The 23,631-nt window shown below is 37.5% G+C and overlaps 1 protein-coding gene across 1 annotated transcript in view; it reads right to left on the bottom strand.

The window, feature by feature from the left end:
• Thsd7a (thrombospondin type 1 domain containing 7A) overlaps positions 1-23,409 on the bottom strand; it is a 385,076-nt gene extending 361,667 nt beyond the window's left edge. Inside the window, exon 1 of the mRNA XM_076913691.1 lies at positions 23,069-23,409. Coding sequence (XP_076769806.1) covers positions 23,069-23,225 — 157 coding nt within the window. The 5' untranslated portion in view covers positions 23,226-23,409. The remainder of the gene's footprint in view (positions 1-23,068) is intronic.
• Positions 23,410-23,631: the final 222 nt, after the last annotated feature.

Here is a 23,631-nt window from a genome sequence, read left to right as displayed (position 1 = left end):
ACATCAATGTCCACTTAATGAAGCTGTTACAGCTCGCATAGTAAAATCTCGAATGAATTTAGTAAGAAAATAAGGATGATTTACTCCAAAGGTTTTGATCTTCTTAAATTATTACCATCTTAGATCAAGTTTTTGGTGGTTATTCTAAAATATTCTACTGTATTATTTAATGGCAATGAAAGAAACACACATGAATTTAGGTTCTCTTTTTCCTACTAAGAGCACATTGACACAATTTTATTTTTTAACTTAATTTAGACACAAAATTACCCACTTGTTTACAGTATAGAAACATTATTTTAAGAAGTGAATATTATTACAAACAACTCCAGTCAGTTCATTACAATTCTTAATTCTATTTTTTTTTTCTTTTTTGGTTTTTCGAGACAGGGTTTCTCTGTGTTGTCCTGGCTGTCCTGGAACTCACTCTGTAGACCAGGCTGGCCTCGAACTCAGAAATCCACCTGCCTCTGCCTCTCAAGTGCTGGGATTAAAGGTGTGCACTACCACTGCCCGGCTCATGATAATTCTTAAAGTTAAGATTGCACAGAATTGTAAAAGTTTGTTGTAACTCTGTCTAAAGGAACCACTTGCCCAACAGCAGTGGGCATCTACAGGTACCGTGGGATATTTATCCTTGAACATTAAAGAAGTCATTTTACACACACTCACAAACACACACATAGTTACATTGGTTGCCATAAAGATGACAATCTTTAGGTCAACTCACATATGGCATATAGAAGAGTTAAGATCAGAAGCAGAAAGTAAACTCATTGTCGATAGGGATAGAGGGAAAGGGAAATGATGAATGGTTTTTCAATGGCTAGAAAGTTACTGTAATTCAAGGTAACTATGTCTATATTTCAGTCCTTTAACATCATCAAGTGATGGTGTTCACTTGATAGGGTTCATATAATATTAACTTGAGCTTTGCTATGTTACTGGGTCGATCTTTCCTCAGGCGAGGAACGAGCTCCACATTTTCAGTGTCATTACTTTTGCTAACAAGAAATTTGAGAAACACTCTCCTCATCTCCATGTTCAGGGATTTCAGACTATGAACCTGAGAGTTGGGTGCATGGGCCCTCTACTGAGAAAAAAGGCAAGTAAAGACACAGTAGGAAAGAGCTCAGAGTATGTGGGAGAATTAGTTATAAATGAAAATAAATAAGTAAGTAAGTAAATAAATAAATAAATAGACGTGAAGAGCAGAGGGAGAAAGACTGGATTAGAAACAAACTGAGTGATAATTTACATATATGTGTGTGTGTAATATATATATATATATGGGTTTCATTCCCCCATATGCAAAGAAGTAAGAAAAAAAATGAGAACCAACCATGAAAAAAAGAGTCTTCTAAAAAAAAAAAAACCACATATGCTAATAAAAATAATCATGCAGCTACTAAAGTACATTTGTGACAAATAGAAAAGTAGAAGAAATTAAGAGAATACTAAGATAATATGATGGGAGAGGACAGTAAGCATTTTCCTGAGACAACCTGAAGGAAGCATTGTTCAGAAAGTTGAGACAGAGCATGTTTGTTAGCCTGGGGGTGTCTATAAATGCCTTTTTTCTCTTGCTGGCTGGCTGGGAGTCATATCTCTAAAAAGCATTAAGCTTTAAGCTTGAAATCTCCATCAATATTTTATAGTGAGGAAAGTAATGCTTAGAAAAATTAAGTACATAAGCAAAATTACAAGCACATTTACATAAGAGTAGAACTTCCATCAACCAGTTTCAATCTTATGCTTTCTTCTCTATTTGGTCAAAATTATGTTTCGAGCTATAAATTAATCTAACATTCTCTGCAAAACTAACAGAAGCAGAATCAGAAGGGAAGGGGTAATATTGGAAGGGAGGAAAACAGGTAAAGGAACAGTGAATGGAGTGTGTCTCCTTAACCGATGTTGTACTTTGAGCGTTAGTGTGTTTCTAGTAGCAGTGAAATTCCTTCTTCCATGCATGGCCACACTAGATAAAGAGCCCACCAACGGTAGACTGTGATGATGCTAGCTGGAACCTTTAATCCACTGGAGCTTTTCACTCTTTCTTTCTCCCTCTCCTCTTCCTCTCCTTACTCATATTTTATTCTTTTTGTTCCTTCCCCTTTATTTTCTCTTTCTCTTCCACTTCTTTTTATTTTATTTTATTCATATCTTGTTGGTATTTTTGACTTTTGTACACAGAGTGTATGCAGCCTAGCCAGCTCTACAACTTTGGATTTCCCTGCCTCCTGTATACTGGAATTAAAACATGTGTAACCCAACCTACAGTGTAGAGATCTGCTCAGCTACTATTATGCACTATAATCATCTGAAGTTCTTGTGTGTGTGTGTGTGTGTGTGTGTGTGTGTGTGTGTGTGTGTGTGTGCTAGATGGATACATACATACATACATACATACATACATACATACATACATTGATAGATAGATATCACCAGTTCTGGTGCATAGGCTACAGATATTTGTATTGTTTACAATGTCCTCAATAGCTTTAAAGTAAGCAGGACTAAAAGCCAGTATTGTATCATACACCCCAAAATATAGATTAAAATGTCTTAATTGAATACATCATCCAGTTATGACTAGAAGAATGATAAATTCTTCTTTTTAGACTCTGTACTCAGAACAATTGTAAGATAATTAAATTATCTAGTCCATGAGACAACTAACAATTTTTGGTGCTATTAAGATTATTGGTTTATATTTTATTCCTCAGAAATAGAAATGAATAGACTAAATGATTCTGTTTTGTCACTAAAGTCTGTTTTATTATTAAGTAAAATGGCACTTCTTAGCTTCAATATTTGTAAAATGGGAATTTTGAATAGTTTTTTTTCTTCTTGAAAAATATATAGACTTCTCTATGTGTAGATTTATGAGCTTAAACATTAAATATTTAAGATAAAAGAATATCTAGTTTATTTTTAAATGGTCCAGGATCAGGTATACTTATGATGCATTTTAAAATCATCAGTTGCCTACCAACCAGTAAAACAAGCTTCTTAATATGAATGAACATTAAAAAACAAGGTAAATATAAATATTGAAACCAAAATGAGTAAAATACAGGTTTTAAAATTTTTTTAGATAGCTGTCAAATTTGTTTCATGGAAAATGACATAGTATTTGATCTCTGTCCATTAAATTTACCAAAACAGCAACTATTACTCATAAATTATGTTTTTATGACACCTTGTAACATTTAGTTATTTCCTAGGTAACATTAGGACATGACATGTTTTCTTTTCTATAAATAAAAAGGTTATTGGATTTGCAGAATTTTTACTGCTCTAAATAATGTAACTGACTTTTAAAGCCTTTTATTATCTATTTAGTGGGTGCTTCATGCTGTTTGATATCCATCCAAGATATCTCTCCATGCTCCTCTACAGGCTGGTTTCGCAGTTCTTGAACCATTTGGTTAGAATGTTGAAAACTGCAGTGTTTCATGACTCTCTAATAAGTCACCCTTTTCCCTACAGTTGAAGGTATATTGTCTCGCTCACCATTTCTGACAGAAATAGCATAGGAGTAGAAGGGGCAGAAGAAATGCTGCCTTGGAGGAGATGGATGTAGGAAATGGAGAAAGGAAAGTGATGTAATTTGATTTCAATAAAAAACATTAAAACAGGTAATACATTTTTACATATATTTTTCTTTTAAATGGGAATTTTGGCAATTAGAACTGTGCTTGTAAAGGAAGACTGAATGTTACTGTATGAGAAATGATTATGAAATAAATTAGTTCTTGAAAAAAATATACCAAGCCCCTTAGTATTTCTATTCAGAAATGGCTGGTTGTAATCTGCTTATATTCAACATTATTTATGTATCACTGTTTCTAAAATATGGCTCAGCTATAGCCTGCATAGATCTCAATATTTTATGTGTTTTGACTGCAGCTAATAAATTATTTTGCAGAAGAATATTATGAATTATAATTGTCCTATGGGATGATTGCAGACCTTGCAAGTGCAAAACATCAAATATTCAGTGATTGATCCTTTTTACTTTGACCTTCAGGAATTAAATGCAGCTCTGTCTTCTTTTTTGACCTCTACCACTTAAATTTCTCACTTTCTCTGTGAGAAGTGGTACACATTTGATATTTGTCAGTAAATCAGGATGTACCTAATACCCTGTGATCAGCTGAATAATTCATGCATGCTTTCTTTACAGGGGTAAACAATATCATGCAGGTCTCCCTCTATTTGCCATTATAAGAAAATATTTATTTTTGATTGTGCATGAACCTCAATTTACACAATTAAATTTTCTTTATTTCAGTGAAGAATAAAGTTTATATGCAGAAATAGTTTCAAGGACATTTACATGGTATGTTTACATTTTATAATACTTACTTCAAAACAACCAGAAATTAAAACAGTCCATGTAAATACATATATAGCTTATACAAAATGGGTTACACCACCCAACATCCCACAACATGAAGAAGTGAAATATATTCTAAGATCTATGAATAATATTATTTTACAAAATTTTAAGATAGCTGTTTGTAAAGGAATTTTAGCCCAGCAACATGGCTGTGCTGACAAGGGATTGCATCCAAAGATCTTCTAGGTCTTTATGATCTGGTCTGAATGCAGACAAACCCTGGATTGCAGTATGATCTGGCTGGAATTCAGATAAGCCTTTAGTACACACTTTTAATTCCAAACAATAAAGGTAAAGTTAATTTATAGAAGTAGCCATGTTTGAAAGTGGTATCTAAATGAGGGACCAAGTGAAGAATCAGAGAAAGAATTTGACAGAACCAGTCAGAAATAGGATGTGTCTAACTCTCAGAAAAACAGACTGCAAAGAAGGGCTATTTTAGAGCAGGTCAGAATGAGTCAGGGAAGGACAGTTCAGTGAGTGTGGTTTGGTTAAGTTTAGGCTATGCAGTAAAGTTCAGTTGAATGCAGTTAAGTGCAGTTCAATTCAATGCATTTGAGTTCAGTTCAGTTTGTGCAGTTCCATTCTATTCCTGCAGTCAGTGAAGTAAGTGCAGTTCAGTTCATGGAGTTCAGAGGCAGTTTTTGCAAGCAGAGAAATTCAGTATGAAGCCAAGAGAAGCCCATTTGAATTGATCAGTGGAGAGAAGAGTTTTCAGACAGAAGGGCTAAGTTGAACCACCATCCAGAGTTCAGAAATAACTAGAAAGGGTGAACTTATTCAGCAGTAAGCCTCTGAGACAACAAGTGTATGTGGCAAATAAAAATTACTTTCACAACTATTGGTGTAAAATTTTGAGAAATTTTAAAAGAAGATTATTTTAGGCCTGCTTATGAGAAATTGCCATCAATAAGACAGACTAATGCTACTTTAACACTTCTTGAATGCTCAATTCATTACTAGGAATTCCAGATGGGCCAGTCTGATCCAGGACCTGAGCAAGAAAATAGGAAGGTTCTTGGAGATGGACATGGGCCAGCCCACAGCTAGGGAAGAGATCCGGGTATGAAGCTAGAGTTGAAAGGTTACAATTGTCAGACACTTCCCAGATCATTTCCTGGTTGTCCTTTCAATACTCTACCTGCTGCACCTAACAAACACCCTTGGAAATTTATACTTCCCTTTCTCTGTTAGCTTCAGGCCTTAGATATGCCTCTTTGCCTACACAGCAGTAAGAGAATGAAATAATTTTTATTTCCTGAACTGCGTGTATATGTTTGTGTTTAGTATTTTATGATTAATATTGACAAGGACCCATGCAGTCACTGCAAGTTCTTGATTACCACAAAATGATTAGACAAAAGCAATGCTCTCGAGCTGTAGTTTGAAAACTTTGCATACAAAATTGTGTGAAATTCATCCTGCAGCTTCGCCGTTGGTAAGGTTGCCATAGTATACATGTGACTATGGCCACATAATGTATAAATCTCATCTTCTAGGACCTGTGAGAAAGTGGGTTTAGAAAACAATCAGACCGAAATTTATTTGCACTGATGTTTACAATTGCCAATTAGCTCCTTAACAAGATAGTGCCCTGTGATAGGGAAGAGAGATAAGGGAGTAAGACACACACACACACACACACACACACACACACACACACACACAAGATGTACCACTTACTTCAGGTATCAGAAGGGATTTGCTATATTATTTATCAAGGAAAGTTATTCTTTCTTACATGTGTGGTAGGGAAAGAGAACTAAAAGACAAAAAAAAAAAATAGGGCGTGAGAGGAAAAACAAATTCCTCGTCTTTTCTTTTAGATTAATTTTTATTGGTTATTTTATTTACATTTCAGATGTTATCCCCTTTCCCCATTTCCTCCACCCAGAAACCCACTATCCCATCCCCCTCCTTCTTCTTCAAAGAAGATGTGTCCCCATCCCCACCCACTCCCTCTTCCCCACTTATTCAACCATGAACTAATTGAGAGTAATAAGTACTATACTTTTAGCTCCATGCAAACTGAAAATTTATGTTAAACATTTAAATATGATATGAATTATAAAAGCATTAACTTATGTATAAAATTAGTAGAGTATTTGTTTTATTTTTCTAGAAAATAGTTTTTAAAATTTGGCAATATACAGTCACTCTAGAATATATACTGGTATAAATTTTGCATCAGTGAATACATTGCTAAAAGTAAAATATACACCTCTGAACATATATAAATATATATGTATATATATAATTTGTTAAAGTAAATATAATATATATATGCTTTCATACATGTATTTCATATATTTACTTTAAAGCATTTATATGTTACTTTAAATTATATATATAAAGCATATAAATATATATAAAGAATATGTGTGTGTGAGTGTGTGTGTGTGCGCCTGTACTTTAAAGAATCTTTTTTTTTACAAACCTGTTTTCCTGGATCTCACCTAGCTCCAGTAATTCCAAACTCCAAATCAAAACGTATGATAGCAAAAAGCATTGTTAGTGAAACTCTCTCCACACACCTTACATGAGTACCATTACAGAGAGCCCCCCTTGGGAATCTACAGACAATGTTTCTGCTTTCTGAGCTACTGTGACTATATTCAGGCTTCATCTTCTTTGGGGAAATTTAGAAAGAGATGTGAAGTGAAATGCCTTGAATTTTCTAGCATAGGAAGACATGCTAGAAAAATAACTTAAGCTTTTATGTCCAGTTCCAGTTTAGTAAATAGATATCTTCATTCCTTACTAATAGTAATTATATGTTCAATAATACTGTAATAATCTGTATTGAACATTGAACATGTTCATTCATCTTTTTATTGTATCCTATGCAAAACCTCAGACATGAATAAGGAGAAAGAACTACAGTGTAATCCACAGAAATTATAAGAAAGAAGGACATAACGTGCAAAGTCAGTCTTAAGCAATGGCAAATATGCAATCCACATGATATATACTTTTTAAAAAGAATGCCAAATTTTCAGTGGATAATGAAATAAGAAAAGCATCTGAGTGTCATACAGTGAAACTCTGTGGTACATAGCTATGTACTCTAAAGGAAGAGTTATCAACAATTTATCTATTAACCACATACCAATACTTAGCATGCAAAAGATGCTTGGGAAGAGACTGTTTGACATAGTCTCAGCCTCTGGGAGTTTCCATTGTAGCAATAAGGGTAATAGATGTATAAATAGTATGGTACAAAACCTGTGCACCTACAAAATCAGTTCTGGGGCTTTGAAAGATGCACATACTAAATGTGCAGAGGTGTCAATTAGATGAACTCAAATATCCAAGCATATGCTGCCACATCAGCAAGATGTCTGTTGCTTATCTTCCAGCTACTTACTAAACTTTACTAATCACAGCTGTCCTTCCCTCTTGGTGTGGATACCCACGAGCACTTACTTTTTAAAAACATAGGTCATTTATGTTTGGAGAAAAATATTCCAGCCTGATAATTGCACTGATGAATGTGTGAAATTATATTTTTGTGCAGTGGAAAAATCAGAATTAACTGTGCTAAATATTATTGTAAACACCTTTTGCAACATTGAATAAACTTTTACCTTTTCTTAAAAAAGGACTACTTAAAAGAATTGGGGAAACTGTGCCCTTGGCTCATTCTAAGGTCTAAAGCAGATGCTAACAATGCATTTCTCATGTGTCATACAAATTTGTTTTCTCACTAGGTCTTCCTAAAGATCTCCCCTGTACCAAAGAGTAAAATGAATGTGATAACAGCTGAAGAGTACAGCTATTAAGAAACTTTACCTATTTGATACATTCAGGATCATGCAGAAGAAAAATGTTTCTAGAAGGGTAGACATCATGGAGAAGTCAAGCAGCAAGGAACCACAGATATTAGACAAGCAGTGGACCAGGAGAGAAATAAGTACCTAACCCTTGTCTAACCCTATGGAAACACTAAGACGCTGAGCAGGAAGCAGAAAATGGCAAGGATTATAGCTGCTAACATAAACGTATCAGCTTTAGGAATTTGAACTAGAGATGAGGCAGAAGAATTCAGGAAGCCTGGTGAGAAGCCCAGCCGAGACATGTTTAGCACGCTGGCAGGAAAACGGACATTCTGAGTGGAGAAAACATTTAGGTACTTTGTGTTCCTTTACACAACAGCCCGTCCTCTTTCAAATCTAAGATTTTTGCTTGCTTTTTAGAGCCCAGGACAAATTGTAAATGTCTCTCTCAGGCCTGTTCTGGTCCCCAGCCCAAAGTAATCGATCACTCCCTTCAGTATCCTGAGAGCACTTCAAACATGCCTTCCTGATAGCCCCAATTATCCTGATTTATGGCTGTTATGCCTCTGCATCTCTTTCAAAGACATGAGCTCATCAGTGACAGAGAGTGAGACCAAATCCTGTGTCCATATGTGCCCATAACCAGTTATATGCAGCCCAGAGTTCGGTCAGAGGTATGTGCCATAAATACTGGGTCGTAGAGCACAGCACACTAATGCTAGTATCAACATCATATTTCCAGCATTAAAATAGGGACGTGGTGATAGGGTAAAAGATGAAACAACACTTTGTCTTCACTTTTTGTTAATCTTTCTAACCTAGATGAACGAATATGACGTAACAAATAATGGAAAATATGCACGTGCATGCACGGACAAAACCGTGGAAGGCATGAGGATCCAACAAGCGCTTTGAGTCTCAGTCCCCAAGATACGGCTATGTGTGAAGTTGTGACTGAAAGGAATCATTCCGAAAAATATTGATGCTTTAAAATAGGCCTTACATTTCGATTAACCTAGGAAAACGAAGACTCATCAAATCCTGTTCATTTGTGCATAGCCCTAACTACAAATTTCTCTCAGAAATTGACAATTCCCTGAAAGCAACACATGCTTGTTCATTAGCAAGGACTCTGGTGTCACTTCAAACTTCAGAAGGCATTCAGAATATATTATGTGGCATATTATATTATATTATATTATATTATGTTAATGGTTAGGACATTGTGTTGGTTTTTAGTATTTTAAAACTCGGTGATTTGTGTGTAATGTTTCTTCTGTCCATTAACCAATCTTTGGTTTAAAAGTGATGTTTTCTGTACACATAAATCAACAGGCTTTCCTTGTTTCCTACTACACATATACATAAAACTTATAACGCAAGTGTATGTTGCACAAAAATAATAATTATAAACACTCCACATTTCTTCTGAGCTAAAAATTGTTGTCTTGATACTTAGGCAATAAAATGGTGCCTTTGGGAGTCACTTCTACCATACATCATTAAGAAATATTTAATATTAGTCTAGTGTTTAAAATGAACCAAACACAGATCTTATTTCAAATTTAAAAATGTATTTCTCTGGTGGAAAAACAAAAAAAAATAAAAGCAAAAACATAAACAAAAAACCCCACAGAGCTCTGAATGCATAAGGAGTCACATTGTTCTCTTTCAGCACATGTCCTGAGATATGGAGTATATTCAGACATTTTTCAAGTACAGAAGACAGAATGAGCTCTTTCCTCAGACTATATACAGTAATGCTTGCAAAGGATTTCATTTGAATAAATTTACACTCGTTCTTTTACCTGCAATAATAAAATTTAGCTCATTTCACAGCTGCATTCCATACAGCAGTCCACACTGAATATATCAGCTTAGATGCCTTCAGACGTCTATAACGATGCTGTAAAGTTTTCATTTTGTCTCATTCTGGGAAGAAAGGAAAAAGAAAACTGCAGCTGGAATGCAAGTCTCTCAGTGCAGGATGCTGCGGATGTCAGCAGTTCTATTGTTGATAAATGCTGTTCAATAAATTATATCAGTTTACACACTTAGAAGAGTCCCTGAAAGTAAAGGCAGGGTGCAATATTGTACAGAACAGAGGCAGATGGCCAGATGAGAGAAGCTGGAGAAGGAGGGAAAGAGGATCTCAGCAAACAGAAAAGTTTAAGGGGAGAGTGAAGGAAACCTGAGATGTCATAGAAAAGGAAGAGATGGTATGAAGGAAGGGGGCTGGGATGACGAAGAAGGAGGAGGGGCTATTTGGTATACCTGGGGAGACATACCGCTGAAGAAAGATTTAAGATGCTCCGTGTTAATTGACGTGTTGCACATTCAAGAATGGCCACAATAAAGAGAGTAGCAGGAGAGTGATAATGAGGATTGAATTATGACATGAAATGAGACGTAACATTCGTTGTATCTGAGAAGAGTATGATGATGTTTGTATTTGGTAAATGGGCACTTGATTGTGCACATTGAATATGTTATTACTCTGCCATTACCGAAAGATATAAGCACAAACGGGATAGGTTTAATTAAAGCATTCACTTCTCAGCATACTGGATAGTTGAACTAACTAATTATAAAAACACAATTTTTGTGATGATTTTGCAAAGATTTCTATGCTTATCTCAGAGTTTTACACCATATTTCTTTTACAACATATTATCTGCACTATAAAATGCTCTTTTAATTTGATAAGCTTACTCTTCACGTAACTGGAGAATACTAGGAAGTATTCTTAAAATACTTAGTATGTTAAAAATACTAGGAAGTATACCTAAAACTGCTTTATAAAAATTTTTTTTTAAACCAAAGTATAATTACATCAATTTTCTTCTTCCCTTTCCTCCCTTCAACTCCTTCCCCTTAGTTCATCTCTATTCATGGCTTCTTATTCTGTGTGTGTGTGTGTGTGTGTGTGTGTATGTGTGTGTGTGAGAGAGAGAGACAGAGAGACAGAGACAGAGACAGAGACAGAGTAAATATCTACTACTAAGTATATGATAATAACCTACTCAGTCCATATAATGTTATTTGTATGTACATCATTTCAGGGCTGACCAATTTTCCGTGAGTCATAAAATATAACAAAAATGTGGTTTAGGCCAAAACTCTGTTAAACATGCTCTCTCTTTCTTTAAAGGAGAGGGATATTACATATGGTTTTCTTAAAAAAAAAAAAGAGAGAATTTATACTCTTTTCATTAATATGAAAAATGCAAAAGAACAGGTAAGTTAAAAATATCCCTTGGGAATGGGAATCTTTAAGGCTCAGAAAGCACACAAAACTTAGAAGGTTCAGAAAGTACAAACTCTAATAAATAAATGATACTTCCGAGTCTCAGGAAGCTCTCCAAACTTAACTTTCCTCCGAGGTTATAGTACTAATAACAACCAATGGAGAGAAAGGCTTTTTCCTGCCCACCTGCCAGAAAAACCAAAACATATGTCAACAAACAAACAAGCCAAAATATCACTGGTAATGTTCACAAGAGTCCCAAAGTAGAAATAACCCAAATGTCCAATCAACAAATACATAAATAAAATTTGGTTGGTTTATAAAATGAATAGTAGAGAAATAAAGAAGTGATGTGTTGATACATATAAAACAACATAAATGAACTCTGAACCCACAGGATATGATTCTGTTCATACAAAATGTCAAAAATTAACAGATCTATAGGAAAACCCCCCATCAATATTGTACTCACATGGACCACGAGGTAATGACTGGACAACACAAAATTTCTTTGGGAGAGTAATGAGAATGATTCAGAGTTATGATAGCTATGCATGTATCATCCTGTGAATATAGTAAAAAGTAATAAATTATCTTTTTAAAAACATGAATAGTTGCATGGTAAAAACTTATGTCTAACATGGCTATTAAAAACATTTACTATGTCACCATAGTAAAAATCTCAACTATTTATCATATGGTCACAAAGGAAATCTATCTTGTATCAAATAACAATGCACATGGGTTCATTTTCCATCATATTGTCACATTTTTTTGTAAATGATTTTTCATTAACTTAGCTTTTAGATGATGCTATCAAAATAGAAAATTATTGCAAGAGGAAGGATTTAAAAAACTTTTGTAATAGCCAAGAAATCAGTTCTATAGTGTTTAATTTGCCAAGGTTGAGTCACCACCTTGTCTGATGGGATATTAATTCTGTTTATGGAACTTTCATGGTTGAAGCAGTTCAAAGCCAGCTCGCTCACAACACAAGCCAAGGGAGCTAAAGAAGCTCCATTAAATTTTGCCGTAAGAGACAAGCAAAGAGAAGTATCTTAGCTGCTGTCAAGGCTTTCTTTATGAATTATTCGATTCCATAAATCCAAATCTGCTTTGATGACTCTCCCCTTAGAGATATTCAGTTACTACTGCAAACTGTCAGGAGCTGTTTTATAGAGCAGTTGAACCCAGAGATCTTGTTTCATTTCTGTAATTTTATCTACACCATCTCAGGAGTCAGGAACAGAAGGAAGGAAGGAAGGAAGGAAGGAAGGAAGGAAGGAAGGAAGGAAGGAAGGAAGGAAGGGAGGGAGGGAGGGAGGGAGGGAGGGAGGGAGAAAGGAAGGAAGGAAGGAAGGAAGGAAGGAAGGAAGGAAGGAAGGAAGGAAGGAAGGAAACTACAAGTTAATATCCTTGATGAACATAAAATCAAAATCATCAGTGAAATATTTGCAAATTGAATACAGACATACATCATAAATATTATTCATTATGACCAATTGGTTTTGTCCCAAAGATGTTTCAAAATATACAAGTTGATAAAGGTAATAAACCACATAAGTTATCTCAAAGACTAGCTGCATGAAAGACCTTTGAAAAATTTAATGTGTGTTCATGATAAAAGTCCTAGAAAGGCATTAGAATTATAAAAAAAGAAAAACTCAATACAGTAGATGCTATATATAAGAAACCTACCCAAACATCCTCCTAAATTTAGAAAAATTTAAAGCAATTCCACTAAAATCAGGAATAAAACAGAACTGTCCATTACCCCTACTCTTTTCTAATACACTGCTTCAAGAAGTAGCTGGAACAATAAGACAAGAAAAGACTATTAAAGGGATGCAAACAAGAAAAGAAAATGTCAAAATACCCCTACTTACAGGCAATATGCTATTGTACATAAGGGATCTCAAAATTTTTACCTAGAAAACCTCTAGAGATGACTGACAATTTTAATATTATGGCAGGATACAGAATTAACTTGGATTTGCATATACTAACTGCATTCAAAAAAAGAAACCATAGATACAATCCCATGTGCAGTAGCATCAAAAAATTATTTAAAATAATCTAACCAAGAAAAACCTACACAATTCAAACAAATCATTGAAGAAAGATGTAGAGAAAAATGTTAGAAAATGGATCTATCTATCCAATATATCACCTGGCACAAAGACTGACTCTAAGTGAATCAAAGATCTGAATGTGAAACCTGAAACACTGAAACTGCTAGAAAGAAAGAAAGAAAGAAAGAAAGAAAGAAAGAAAGAAAGAAAGAAAGAAGAGAGAGAGAGAGAGAGAGAGAGAGGAGGAAGGAAGGAAGGAAGGAAGGAAGGAAGGAAGGAAGGAAGGAAGGAAGGAAGAGTGCTCAACAAAGAATTTTCAAGTGAGAAATAGTGAATGGCTGAGAAGCACCTAAAGAAATGTTTGACATCCTTAGTCATCAGAAAAATGCAAATCAAAACAACTCTGAGATTCCACCTCACACCAGTCAGTATGGCTAAGATGAAAAACTCAGGTGATAGCAGATGCTGGGGAGGAACATTCTTCCATTGTTGGTAGGATTGCAAGCTGGTACAACCACTGTGGAAATCAGTCTAGCAGTTCTTCAGAAAATTGGACATAGCATTACCTGAGGACCCAGCTATACCACTCCTGGGCATATACCCAGAAGATTCTCCAACATATAACAAGAATACATGCTCCATTATGTTCATAGTAGCCTTATTTATAATACTCAGAAGCTGGAAAGAACCCAGATGTCTTTCAACAGAGGAATGGATACAGAAAATGTGGTACATTTAAACAATGAAGTATTACTCAGCTATTAAAAACAATGAATGCATGAAATTCTTCGGCAAATGGATGGAAGTAGAAATTATCATCCTGAGTGAGGTAACCTAATCACAAAAGAACACACATGGTATACACTCACTGATAATCGGATATTAGCCCAAAACTTGAAATAGCCAACATTCAACTAACAGACCACATGAAGCTCATGAAGAAGGAAGACCAAAGTGTGGGTGCTTCACTCCTTCTTAGAAGGAGTAGCAAAATACTCATGAGAGCAAATATGAAGACAAAGTGTGGGAGGGAAACTGAAGGAGGGGTCGTCTGGACACTGTTCCACCTGGGTATCCGTCCAATGTGAAGTCACCAAAGGCTGATGTGGATGCCAGGAAGTGCATGCTTACAGGAGCCTGATATACCTGTCTGCTGAGAGGCACTGCCAGAGCCTGACATATACTGAGGTAGATGCTCACAGCTAACCATTGAACTGATTACAGGATCCCCAGTGGAGGAGTTAGAAGACTGAAGGAGTTGAAGGGGCTTGTGGCCCCGTGGGGAGAGTAACAATACCAACCAGAGCTCCCAGGTTCTAAACTGTTAGCCTGAGCACAGAGGGAGGGAACCATGGCTCCAGCTGTATAGGTAGGGGAGGATGGCCTTGTCAGGCAGAGGTGGGAGAGGAGATCCTTGGTTCTGTGAAGGCTGGGTGCCACAGTGTGTGGGAATTCAAGGGCAGGTGGGGAGGTGTGAGTGGGTGGGTGGGTGGGTGGGACACATCCTCATAGAAGCAGGAGGAGGGAGGATGGGATGGGGGTTTCTGGGTAGGGGGGATGGGGAAAGGGGATAACATCTGAAATGTAAATAAAATATCCAATAAAAGAAAATAGGCTTCAGATCTAAACAAAATTCTCAAAAGAAAAAATAATTGTGGAAGACTGGGAAGAAAAATCACAAGACCCAGAGCACTAGGAACTTTACTGTGGTATTGCACCTCCTAGAAATGTCAGAATGCATACTCACGAAGTCTCATCCGCATGACTCAGCAACAACTACAGAAATGGATGTGCTAACATGAATGGTTAAAATCTTTGGGTACCCCAACCCTACACAAGAATTGTGGGCAACTAAACTGAAAGCAGGAAAAATGGTTTTCTCCAAGCAAGAATTCCCCAGTTAGTTATTCAATGCCAAGAGATCAGCCCTGAAACCACATACATTTAAACAACATGTGGATTGTGCAGGTTGTATTTAAATATTTAGGAATATATGTCTGTGACAAAAGTAAACAGAGACCATGATTTAAGAGGGTAATATGGGAAGATTAGCTCCAGGAAAAGAAATGAAGCAAATTATGTGATTATACTTTAACGTCAAATACTAAAATGTTATTATTTTAAAAGTATGTGTAATTAGCATTACTAAAGGCAGTGTTTATTTGTCTTACAAAATTTGAAAGAAAGAAGTTTATTTAGAATAACAATTGTGAACTTACAATTATATACGTTCACTCCTGGCAATATTGTACACATACATACACACTTGTTTCCATAAACCAAAGAACAGAAAGCCGAGCCCAAAATCCTTAGAATCAGATCTAACTTTGTACAATCTACCTATGTCTCACCCACCAAACACCAACACATCACCTTATAACCAAAACACTCATATCTGTTTACTAATTTATTTGCATATTTATTTGTGTGTGTGAGAGTATTGTGTCACAACTCATGTGTGGCAGAGAAATGGTGCTTGTAGAAGCTATTTTTCTTTTACCTTACACATGCTGTCTTAGTTAGGGTTTTACTGTTGTGAACAGACACCATGACCAAAGAAACTCTTATAAGGACATTTAATCGGGGCTGGCTTACAAGTTCAGAGGTTCAGTCCATTATCATCAAGGCAGGAAGCATGGCAACATCTAGGCAAGCATGGTGCCATACGGGCAGAGAGTTCTAAATCTTCAACAGAAGGCTGCAAGTGGAATTAGTATTCCAAGCAGCTAGCATGTCTTAAGCCCCCACAGTGACACACCTACTCCCACAAGGCCACACCTCCTAATATTGCCACTCCCTTGGCCAAGCATATACAAACCATCATGTGTGCCCAAAGTTCAGTCCCATGAAAGCAGAATCCTTTATTTTCTGAGCTGTCTTCTTGCCTTTCATTTGCTTCTTTGTAAAAAGTTTTCCTTGTTTTTATGGAAGAGTTTCTTTCTCTGAGGCCTGGCTGGCTTCGAACTAGCAAACCTCTTATTTGTGCCTGCCTTGCAGGCATGCATGCCCTCTCTCAGCCTCCCTTCCTTTTGGTTTTATTAGTGTTCCTTCTCTGCAATCTCTTCTAGCCTATATCTATTTGTAAACTATTTATCTTTCAAGCTTGTGTTATAGGAAAATATTTCTTGCACGCCTCGTTTTGTATGACAATCACTGTCTCCTATACAGTGTGCTTCCATCTGTGCTCTACAGCTATTCAAACTTAATGGGGAGCTCCAGGTGAGACATATCCCCATGTTCTTCAAGTCTACTGCACTGCATCTGATACTGCGCATGCCACAAAGTAGACACTAAACACCTACCAGTTCTACTTAGTTGAACCTGATCAATACAAACTGAAGAAGAAAAAAGCCACCTAGTTCTGATTGGAGTGTCTGAACCTTAACTATCTCCTCTAGAAAGCAAAACTCTGTGCATAGTCTACCCTATTCCACCTCGGTTTCTTACTGATGACTTCATGATGTTGTAATCAATGTTAACTATTTGTGACATAAACAAGTTGGAGTTTGTTGATAAGACTGCAGACAGATACTACTAAAAGAAAAGTATTTCTTAGAAATACGTGCAGACACTGCAGTTTATAGTCATTGCTCAGACACTGGGGTGGCAAACACAGGAAGATGGTTAGACATAAGTATCTTAAATTAGAACTCTTATGTTGGTGGGAGGTGGTTTAAGGACTTGTATAGTAAGTGCTTTTATAGAATTTTGCTTGAGTAGAAAAACAAGCAGAAAGCACACTAAAGTAAAATCAAAATAAAATTACATATAATTAATATTTTAGCAAAAAGTATGAATAATTAAATAACATTTTAAAGCCAGTACTATCAATAGCACATATAAAACCACATTTCAGGAAATATAATTTTCTAACAGCAGATAAATAATTAATCTCTGTGTGGTGATTTAGCCATAAGTGTTGGCATTTGTGTAAACATGTCTGTATTTATATATGTAGGCATATATATACAGGTATGTGTGCACTAATATTCTTGCTCACATATATTGGTATATTAGATTATTATTATAATTCTACTATGAATTTAAAATGCTTTATGTAGTTTGCAAAATGTATAGGTAAACATCTTTTAATGATCATGAATGAGTTGCATGGCTAGCTCCTTTCTAAGCAGTGATAAAATAGCTTTACTTGGAAGATAACAAACCGTCCGGGTTGAGGTACGTAAGTAGTCTAATTATATATGTGACCTAAATGTATATATACACATTGCACTTTGAGAAATGAAGCCTCCACTTCCTCTTCACACATCAAAGTTAAAACACCTTGCCAAGAATATTCCCAGGTGTTTCTACACTAGATCTCTTTGAAACTGCACAGTCCCACTTAAAGAGTCACACCTCCAGTATTTCCAGCATGGCAAAGATGTGTGCAATCTCAAGGAAAAGCATCAAGGAACAATATTTTTATACATTGCATAATCTTGCTAAAAGTTGCTATACTTTTGGCCCAGCAACAGACAGGAAAAAAAATATTATCAGAGTTAGTAAGACTCAGGAGGTACACATAGATCCATACAGGATGAACTAAAATAAAGAAAGAAAGATGCTGGCTATTGACTCTTTCCCAGTGAGGAGGCACTATCAATTCACACTGGGACTACTGCCAGACAGCAGATAAGTACTATATGAGTAACTACCAAGCACTGTTTAAGTCCTGTACAAGTTTATCTTATTATCCTTAAGGTTTGTGGAGAAGTAGAGAATAATTCATAACTAATTTGTAGCTAAAGAACAAGATGCAAAGAGAGAATAAAAGTCATAGCTCTAAAATTTTGAGCAACTCAGATATACCTGCCCTGAAATTCTCTTCCCAAATATCTCTCTTTATTAAATATGGATAGATATAAGTGCATAATTATTTGACTAATTAGTGGTGCCTTCATTCTAACTGTGGATTCAGTTCCTCAGCACTCATGTCTTTAACTCTCAGGGACAGAATCTGGGACAGTGAGTTGGTGACATTTACTATTACATTCTCGGGTACTGTCAGAGGGTATAAAAATAACCTTTAAATGGTGCAACCTAGTCTATGACTATACCAGTCTGCTTGTGCCCCACCTCCATCTGATCTTAAAAGTTAAGCAAAGGCTGGATAGTACTTAGGACTTGGATGGTAAATTGCTTGGGCATACTCGGTACTGTAGAGTTGCCAGATGCTGAGGTGAACACCATTAATCCCAGCACTCAGGAACCAGCAATCAGGAGGCAGAGGCAGGCAGATCACTGATAGTTCAAGGCCAGCTAGACCTACATAAAGACAATCTCAAAAAAAAGCAACCTTAATAGTCACTATTATTTTTCTGATGCAACCGCATTCATTTATAAGACACAAATATTCTATTATTGTTAATGATATCATAATCAAAGGAAGAGCATATAGCATAAGGTTTACAGAAATTAAATTATTATATATGTATAATCAATGTCTGTCTCTGATGCTTAAAGTACTTGGTTTTCCATCCAGGTTGTGATATCTTTAAATGTTCTACTTTGATAGTGGATAGCCATGTTTTTTTCCATTTATGTACACAAAATACGCACTGAACAGCCATTGTTCAAAGGATTCCTTGTGGGTACTCACTCCAACATGTCAATGGAGAAATCTAAGCATCTCTCTGTCTTAACTACTAGGTTTTCTAGTCACCTGACCACAACATCAACATCAACTATATGACTTTTAAACCAGATCGGAGCCAGTTAGAGACAGAGCATATAGATATAGACCTGGAGGTAGAAAAACAAAATGATTGATCCACATATGGGGGAGAGTTTCATAATTTCTTATAAAAATAAATATATTGATACATATGACTGATCAATATGCTTCTTAGTAACCAAAATTAGTTGAGACATAGATGCACGGGAACATATTTATAGTCATAATTGGCAGTACTTATAAGGAAATACAGAACCCTCCAGTAGGTGAATTGGTAAACTGTAGCATATATAAACAATACTAAAGTGAGCTACCAGGCCATGAAAAGACTAAGGATAAAGACCGAGAAGCACCTTCATTAGTAGACCCAGTTGGACACTTTTTGTTTATTATCTGTTAAAATTTTACAGGTACCTTCCCACTTCAGAACTTTTGTTATCATTCGAATAAAAAAGGCCATGGCATTTAAATAATCAGAATAATCAGGTAGAGTCTTGATTAAAACACTTCTGTATGATCTCAGTACATGTGCATGTCGTTCTACAATTCTATATCCCTTATAACTTATGGTATTTTAACTTCATCAGTATATGATAGATAGTGCACTTAACAAGAAAAGGGGTGGTTTAGAGAGAACTCATATACATTGCCAGACTTGACTGGGGTTACAAAAATTGTACTGTTTAATATGTAGACTCCTATCTGCTTGTAGGTTAAGTTCTAAAAGATTTCTCAGAGGTCTAGAATTTTCTTAAAATCCCAGTTGACTTTATTGATATTAAATATTTTCCCCACTGAGTATTTGGGGTTGAGCTTCTCTGTCACTGACACTTTCAATATTTAGGAATATTGCAGTATGTCCTCATATTTTATAGCCTTTCTTTCTTCTGTGCTTCACTATCTTCTTGGCACAAAGCAAGATTAAAAGCAAGTAGCAATTCTTTATTGAGCATACCTTCAACTGTTTTATCAGCTATACAATCTCTGCTATCATTGTATAATGTTCATGAGTATGGTCTGCCATGTATCAATTATTGTGTATGTAAAGTATTGTTTAGTTTAGAGCTGGTCAAGGGCAAAGATGGCAACATCACATTCAGCCTCGTCACATTCATACTTAAAGCGAGAGCTGACTGTAAATCTTTAACTGGTCTTTGTTGTGAAATAACCTAAAACTATATCATATCACATCATGTATCATCCATTCTATGGCATAAATGTGATATAGTCTGTATATGAAAATCACAACTGTTTGGGTATGTGAATATATTGTATTTAATTATGTGTGTTTGCATATGTATGTATGTAAATAAAATACCTAGTGTTCGAGTAGATCTTCAGATATTATCTTCTGTAATCTTTGAACTAGGCACCTTGTGACTTCACCACAATGGACAGTATGTTATAGACAGTAAAAGCTCCTGTCTCATATCTTTGTCTGGTGAAACTTCCATTTTAATTATGTTATCCATGATATTTCCTATAAACAATAGAAAGAGTAAGAGCTCCTCACTGGAACAGATGTTCTCAGCTTCTCTATTCTCCTCTTCCCATTCCCTTCCTACTCCTCCTCTCTCTCTCCCTCTCCCTCTCCCCCCCTCTCCCTCTCCCTCTCCCTCTCCCTCTCCCTCTCCCTCTCCCTCTCCCTCTCCCTCTCCCTCTCCCTCTCCCTCTCCCTCTCCCTCTCCCTCTCCCTCTCCCTCTCCCTCTCCCTCTCTCCCCTCCCCTCCCCTCCCCTCCCCTCCCCTCCTCTTCCTCCTCCTCCTCCCCTCCCTCTCCCTCTCCCCCTCCCCCTCCCCTCCCCCTCCTCCTCCTCCTCCTCCCCCTCCCCTTACTCTCCCCCTCCCCCTCTCCCTTTCCTTTTCCCCCTCTCTTGCCCCCTTTTTCTCTTCTCACTTAAATCAAAGTTGCTTCCCATCAAATGATAGACACTTATGATTCTATTGGCTTTGCATTTTTTAGTTACAGTGTATTCTGTTCTTTTATGTATGTCCTAGTTCCTTTGAGAACTGTTCTCAGCTCATTTGAGATTTAATAACATCTCCCTTCCTTTCAGTGGATAAACACATGAAGAAATTATTTTGCTCAGCAGATTAAATGTTCCACTATTTCCCACCAAACAAGGAGTCACCATAAAATACATAGTACCACCATCCTCACACTACCTTCTATTACACAACACTTGACAATGTAGGAGTTAGTTTCTCATAATCCACTTGATTTCATTATACCATGTGTGGATAGTCAACAGCAAGTACAATCACACTGTAGGCAGCTAAGGATGGTGGGGTCAGGACATTGGTGAACTATTCTTAAATCAGGCTAAAGCTGAACCTGGTGCTGGAATAAAGATCTAATTGGCTTGTGTTCCCGCTATGACATTAATATTGACATGTATTGGCTCCTGAGAGGCAGCACAGTGAATGGTCTCTATGTTCTTTTTCATCGGAATTACTACTTGCCTCATGTTCCATTGATAGTACAAATTTCAACTAGCCCAGCTCTGTTGTCCTGAGTACTTATTTGAGAAGCTCTTTCTAATCTTCCAAGCACTGTCAATTACTATAAATTTAGAAAGGGAGGGGGCACTTTCAATTCTTTGTTTAAAATCAAACGAATTAATTTGATTTTGCCTGCAGTTCCCCAATCAGCTGATCTTCAAAGTCTTACCAACTTAGCAAGAATGACGTTGCTTTGGCTAATCTGTACCTGTATTTGTGCGTGTACAAGCGTGTATGTATATATCGTGCGATTTTCCAAAGTAAAGTGTGTTTTGTCTTTAAGTGTTTTTCTGTTTAATGCCTCACTACGCTGCTGCTTGGATGTGTGAACCTTCTTTAAACCTTCAGTCTTCAGTAGGATTCTGCCTCCTCAGCAGGAGAACCACTCTGCCCGCCCGGAATGTGATCTGGACACTTTTCCTTTCTTCCTCGTTCCTATCTTAGTATTTAAGCATTGCCCAGGAACTCTCAAGTCATCCTCAGCTATAAGCAACGAGAATATCTCTGCCACTTTTCTCCTGTGAGTGTATGAAGTTTCTGGTAGGCTCAGGAATTCCATCTTCCATAGTGGTTAGAGAGCATCCACCCACCCTCAGCATAGAGGAGACCCCCGGGAGCCTTAGGGTTTTGTTGTTTTCCTGTCTGTTCTGCCTCTACAGCGCTTTGCAGGGAGACTCTGAGGAGCAGTGGGTGGCTATCTTTCTTGTTTGGTCAGAAAAACAAAGCGGAAAAGACTTCTTTCCCGGAAGGAAAAGTTTCTAAACCCACATGTTAATCACTCCACAGCGAACGAAAATAATCACTTTGAGTCACTCGTTACAAATTGCACTGTCCAGTTTTCCCTAAGGGTTCCTGAGAGCCCCTTTGGCTTTTACTATTAGGTCTGTCCTCACAGGGCTTGTCCCCAGTGTCCCACACACCACAAAGCTACGCTTAATACATTTAAATCTGCACACACACACACACACACACACACACACACACGAACAGCAGTAAGCATACTGTTTGCCAAAACACCGCATAAAAAGGCAAACTGTTTATCTGTTCATTGCCAGAATGTCATCTTAGAAAGTCTAAGAGTGGAAACCCAGATATTGAAAGCACTTCACTTTGTAATGAAAAAGTACAGCGCTGCCCTCATTCACTGCCAAGCAGCGAGAGAAACAATCACCCCAGTGACTCACTGTTGCCTCTTAGTTATGTTGTTCTTTCCTGATGGCATAGGACATGACCTAATTCGCTTGCAGGGATCATACTTTTGACTTGAGGATCCCGGCGTAATCAGGACCAGCTGGAAACACCGAGGCTCCTTCAGGAACCCGTAGCTCATCACTCCGGATCATAGCCCCAGATTTGGAGGTAGAGGAAAGGACAACTCTGTCCCACTTACCGGTCTTCCACAGATAGAGGGTGGGTACCTCGGTGTCTCTCTGCGCCGCAGCCCCGCGGGCGCCGGAGCTCAGCAGGAGTAGCAGGAGCAGTGGCAGCCGCAGCAGCTGCAGGACGCCCCGGCTCGGGGACGCCAGGCGCCCGGCTCGCAACCCCATGCTGTCCGCAGCCGCTCCAGCCTCCGGAGTCACAGCACTCTCGCGGGGGACGGTCCTTCCTTCTCCACCAGTAGAGAACGCAAAGCTCTCGCTGCTCCTATTGTTCGCTCCAGATGAAAAGCAGCCAAAGAGCAACTAACACTAGGGAACAATAGCATCAGCGGCGGCCGTGGACGCCACCGCCGCCGCCGCTGGCTGGCGGGGATGCTGGCGGGGATGCTGCCGCCGCTGCCATGGCGCGCAGACTGGCAGGTCCTAGCGGCGAGGGACACAGCCGGCCGCAGGGGGCCCCAGCTGACAGAGCCGGCCCAGAGCTCTGAGAGGAGCAGCCCCCGCCGCCAGCTGTAGGGAGGGGAGGGGAGAGAGAGCTGAAAGGAGCCAAAGGGACCCGAGGGGACCGCAGGCG

The sequence above is a fragment of the Arvicanthis niloticus genome, chromosome 15 (assembly GCF_011762505.2).
Source record: "Arvicanthis niloticus isolate mArvNil1 chromosome 15, mArvNil1.pat.X, whole genome shotgun sequence".
NCBI lineage: Eukaryota > Metazoa > Chordata > Mammalia > Rodentia > Muridae > Arvicanthis > Arvicanthis niloticus.
Note: the sequence above shows the minus strand (reverse complement) of the source record. Positions and strands in the feature narration are given on the sequence as shown.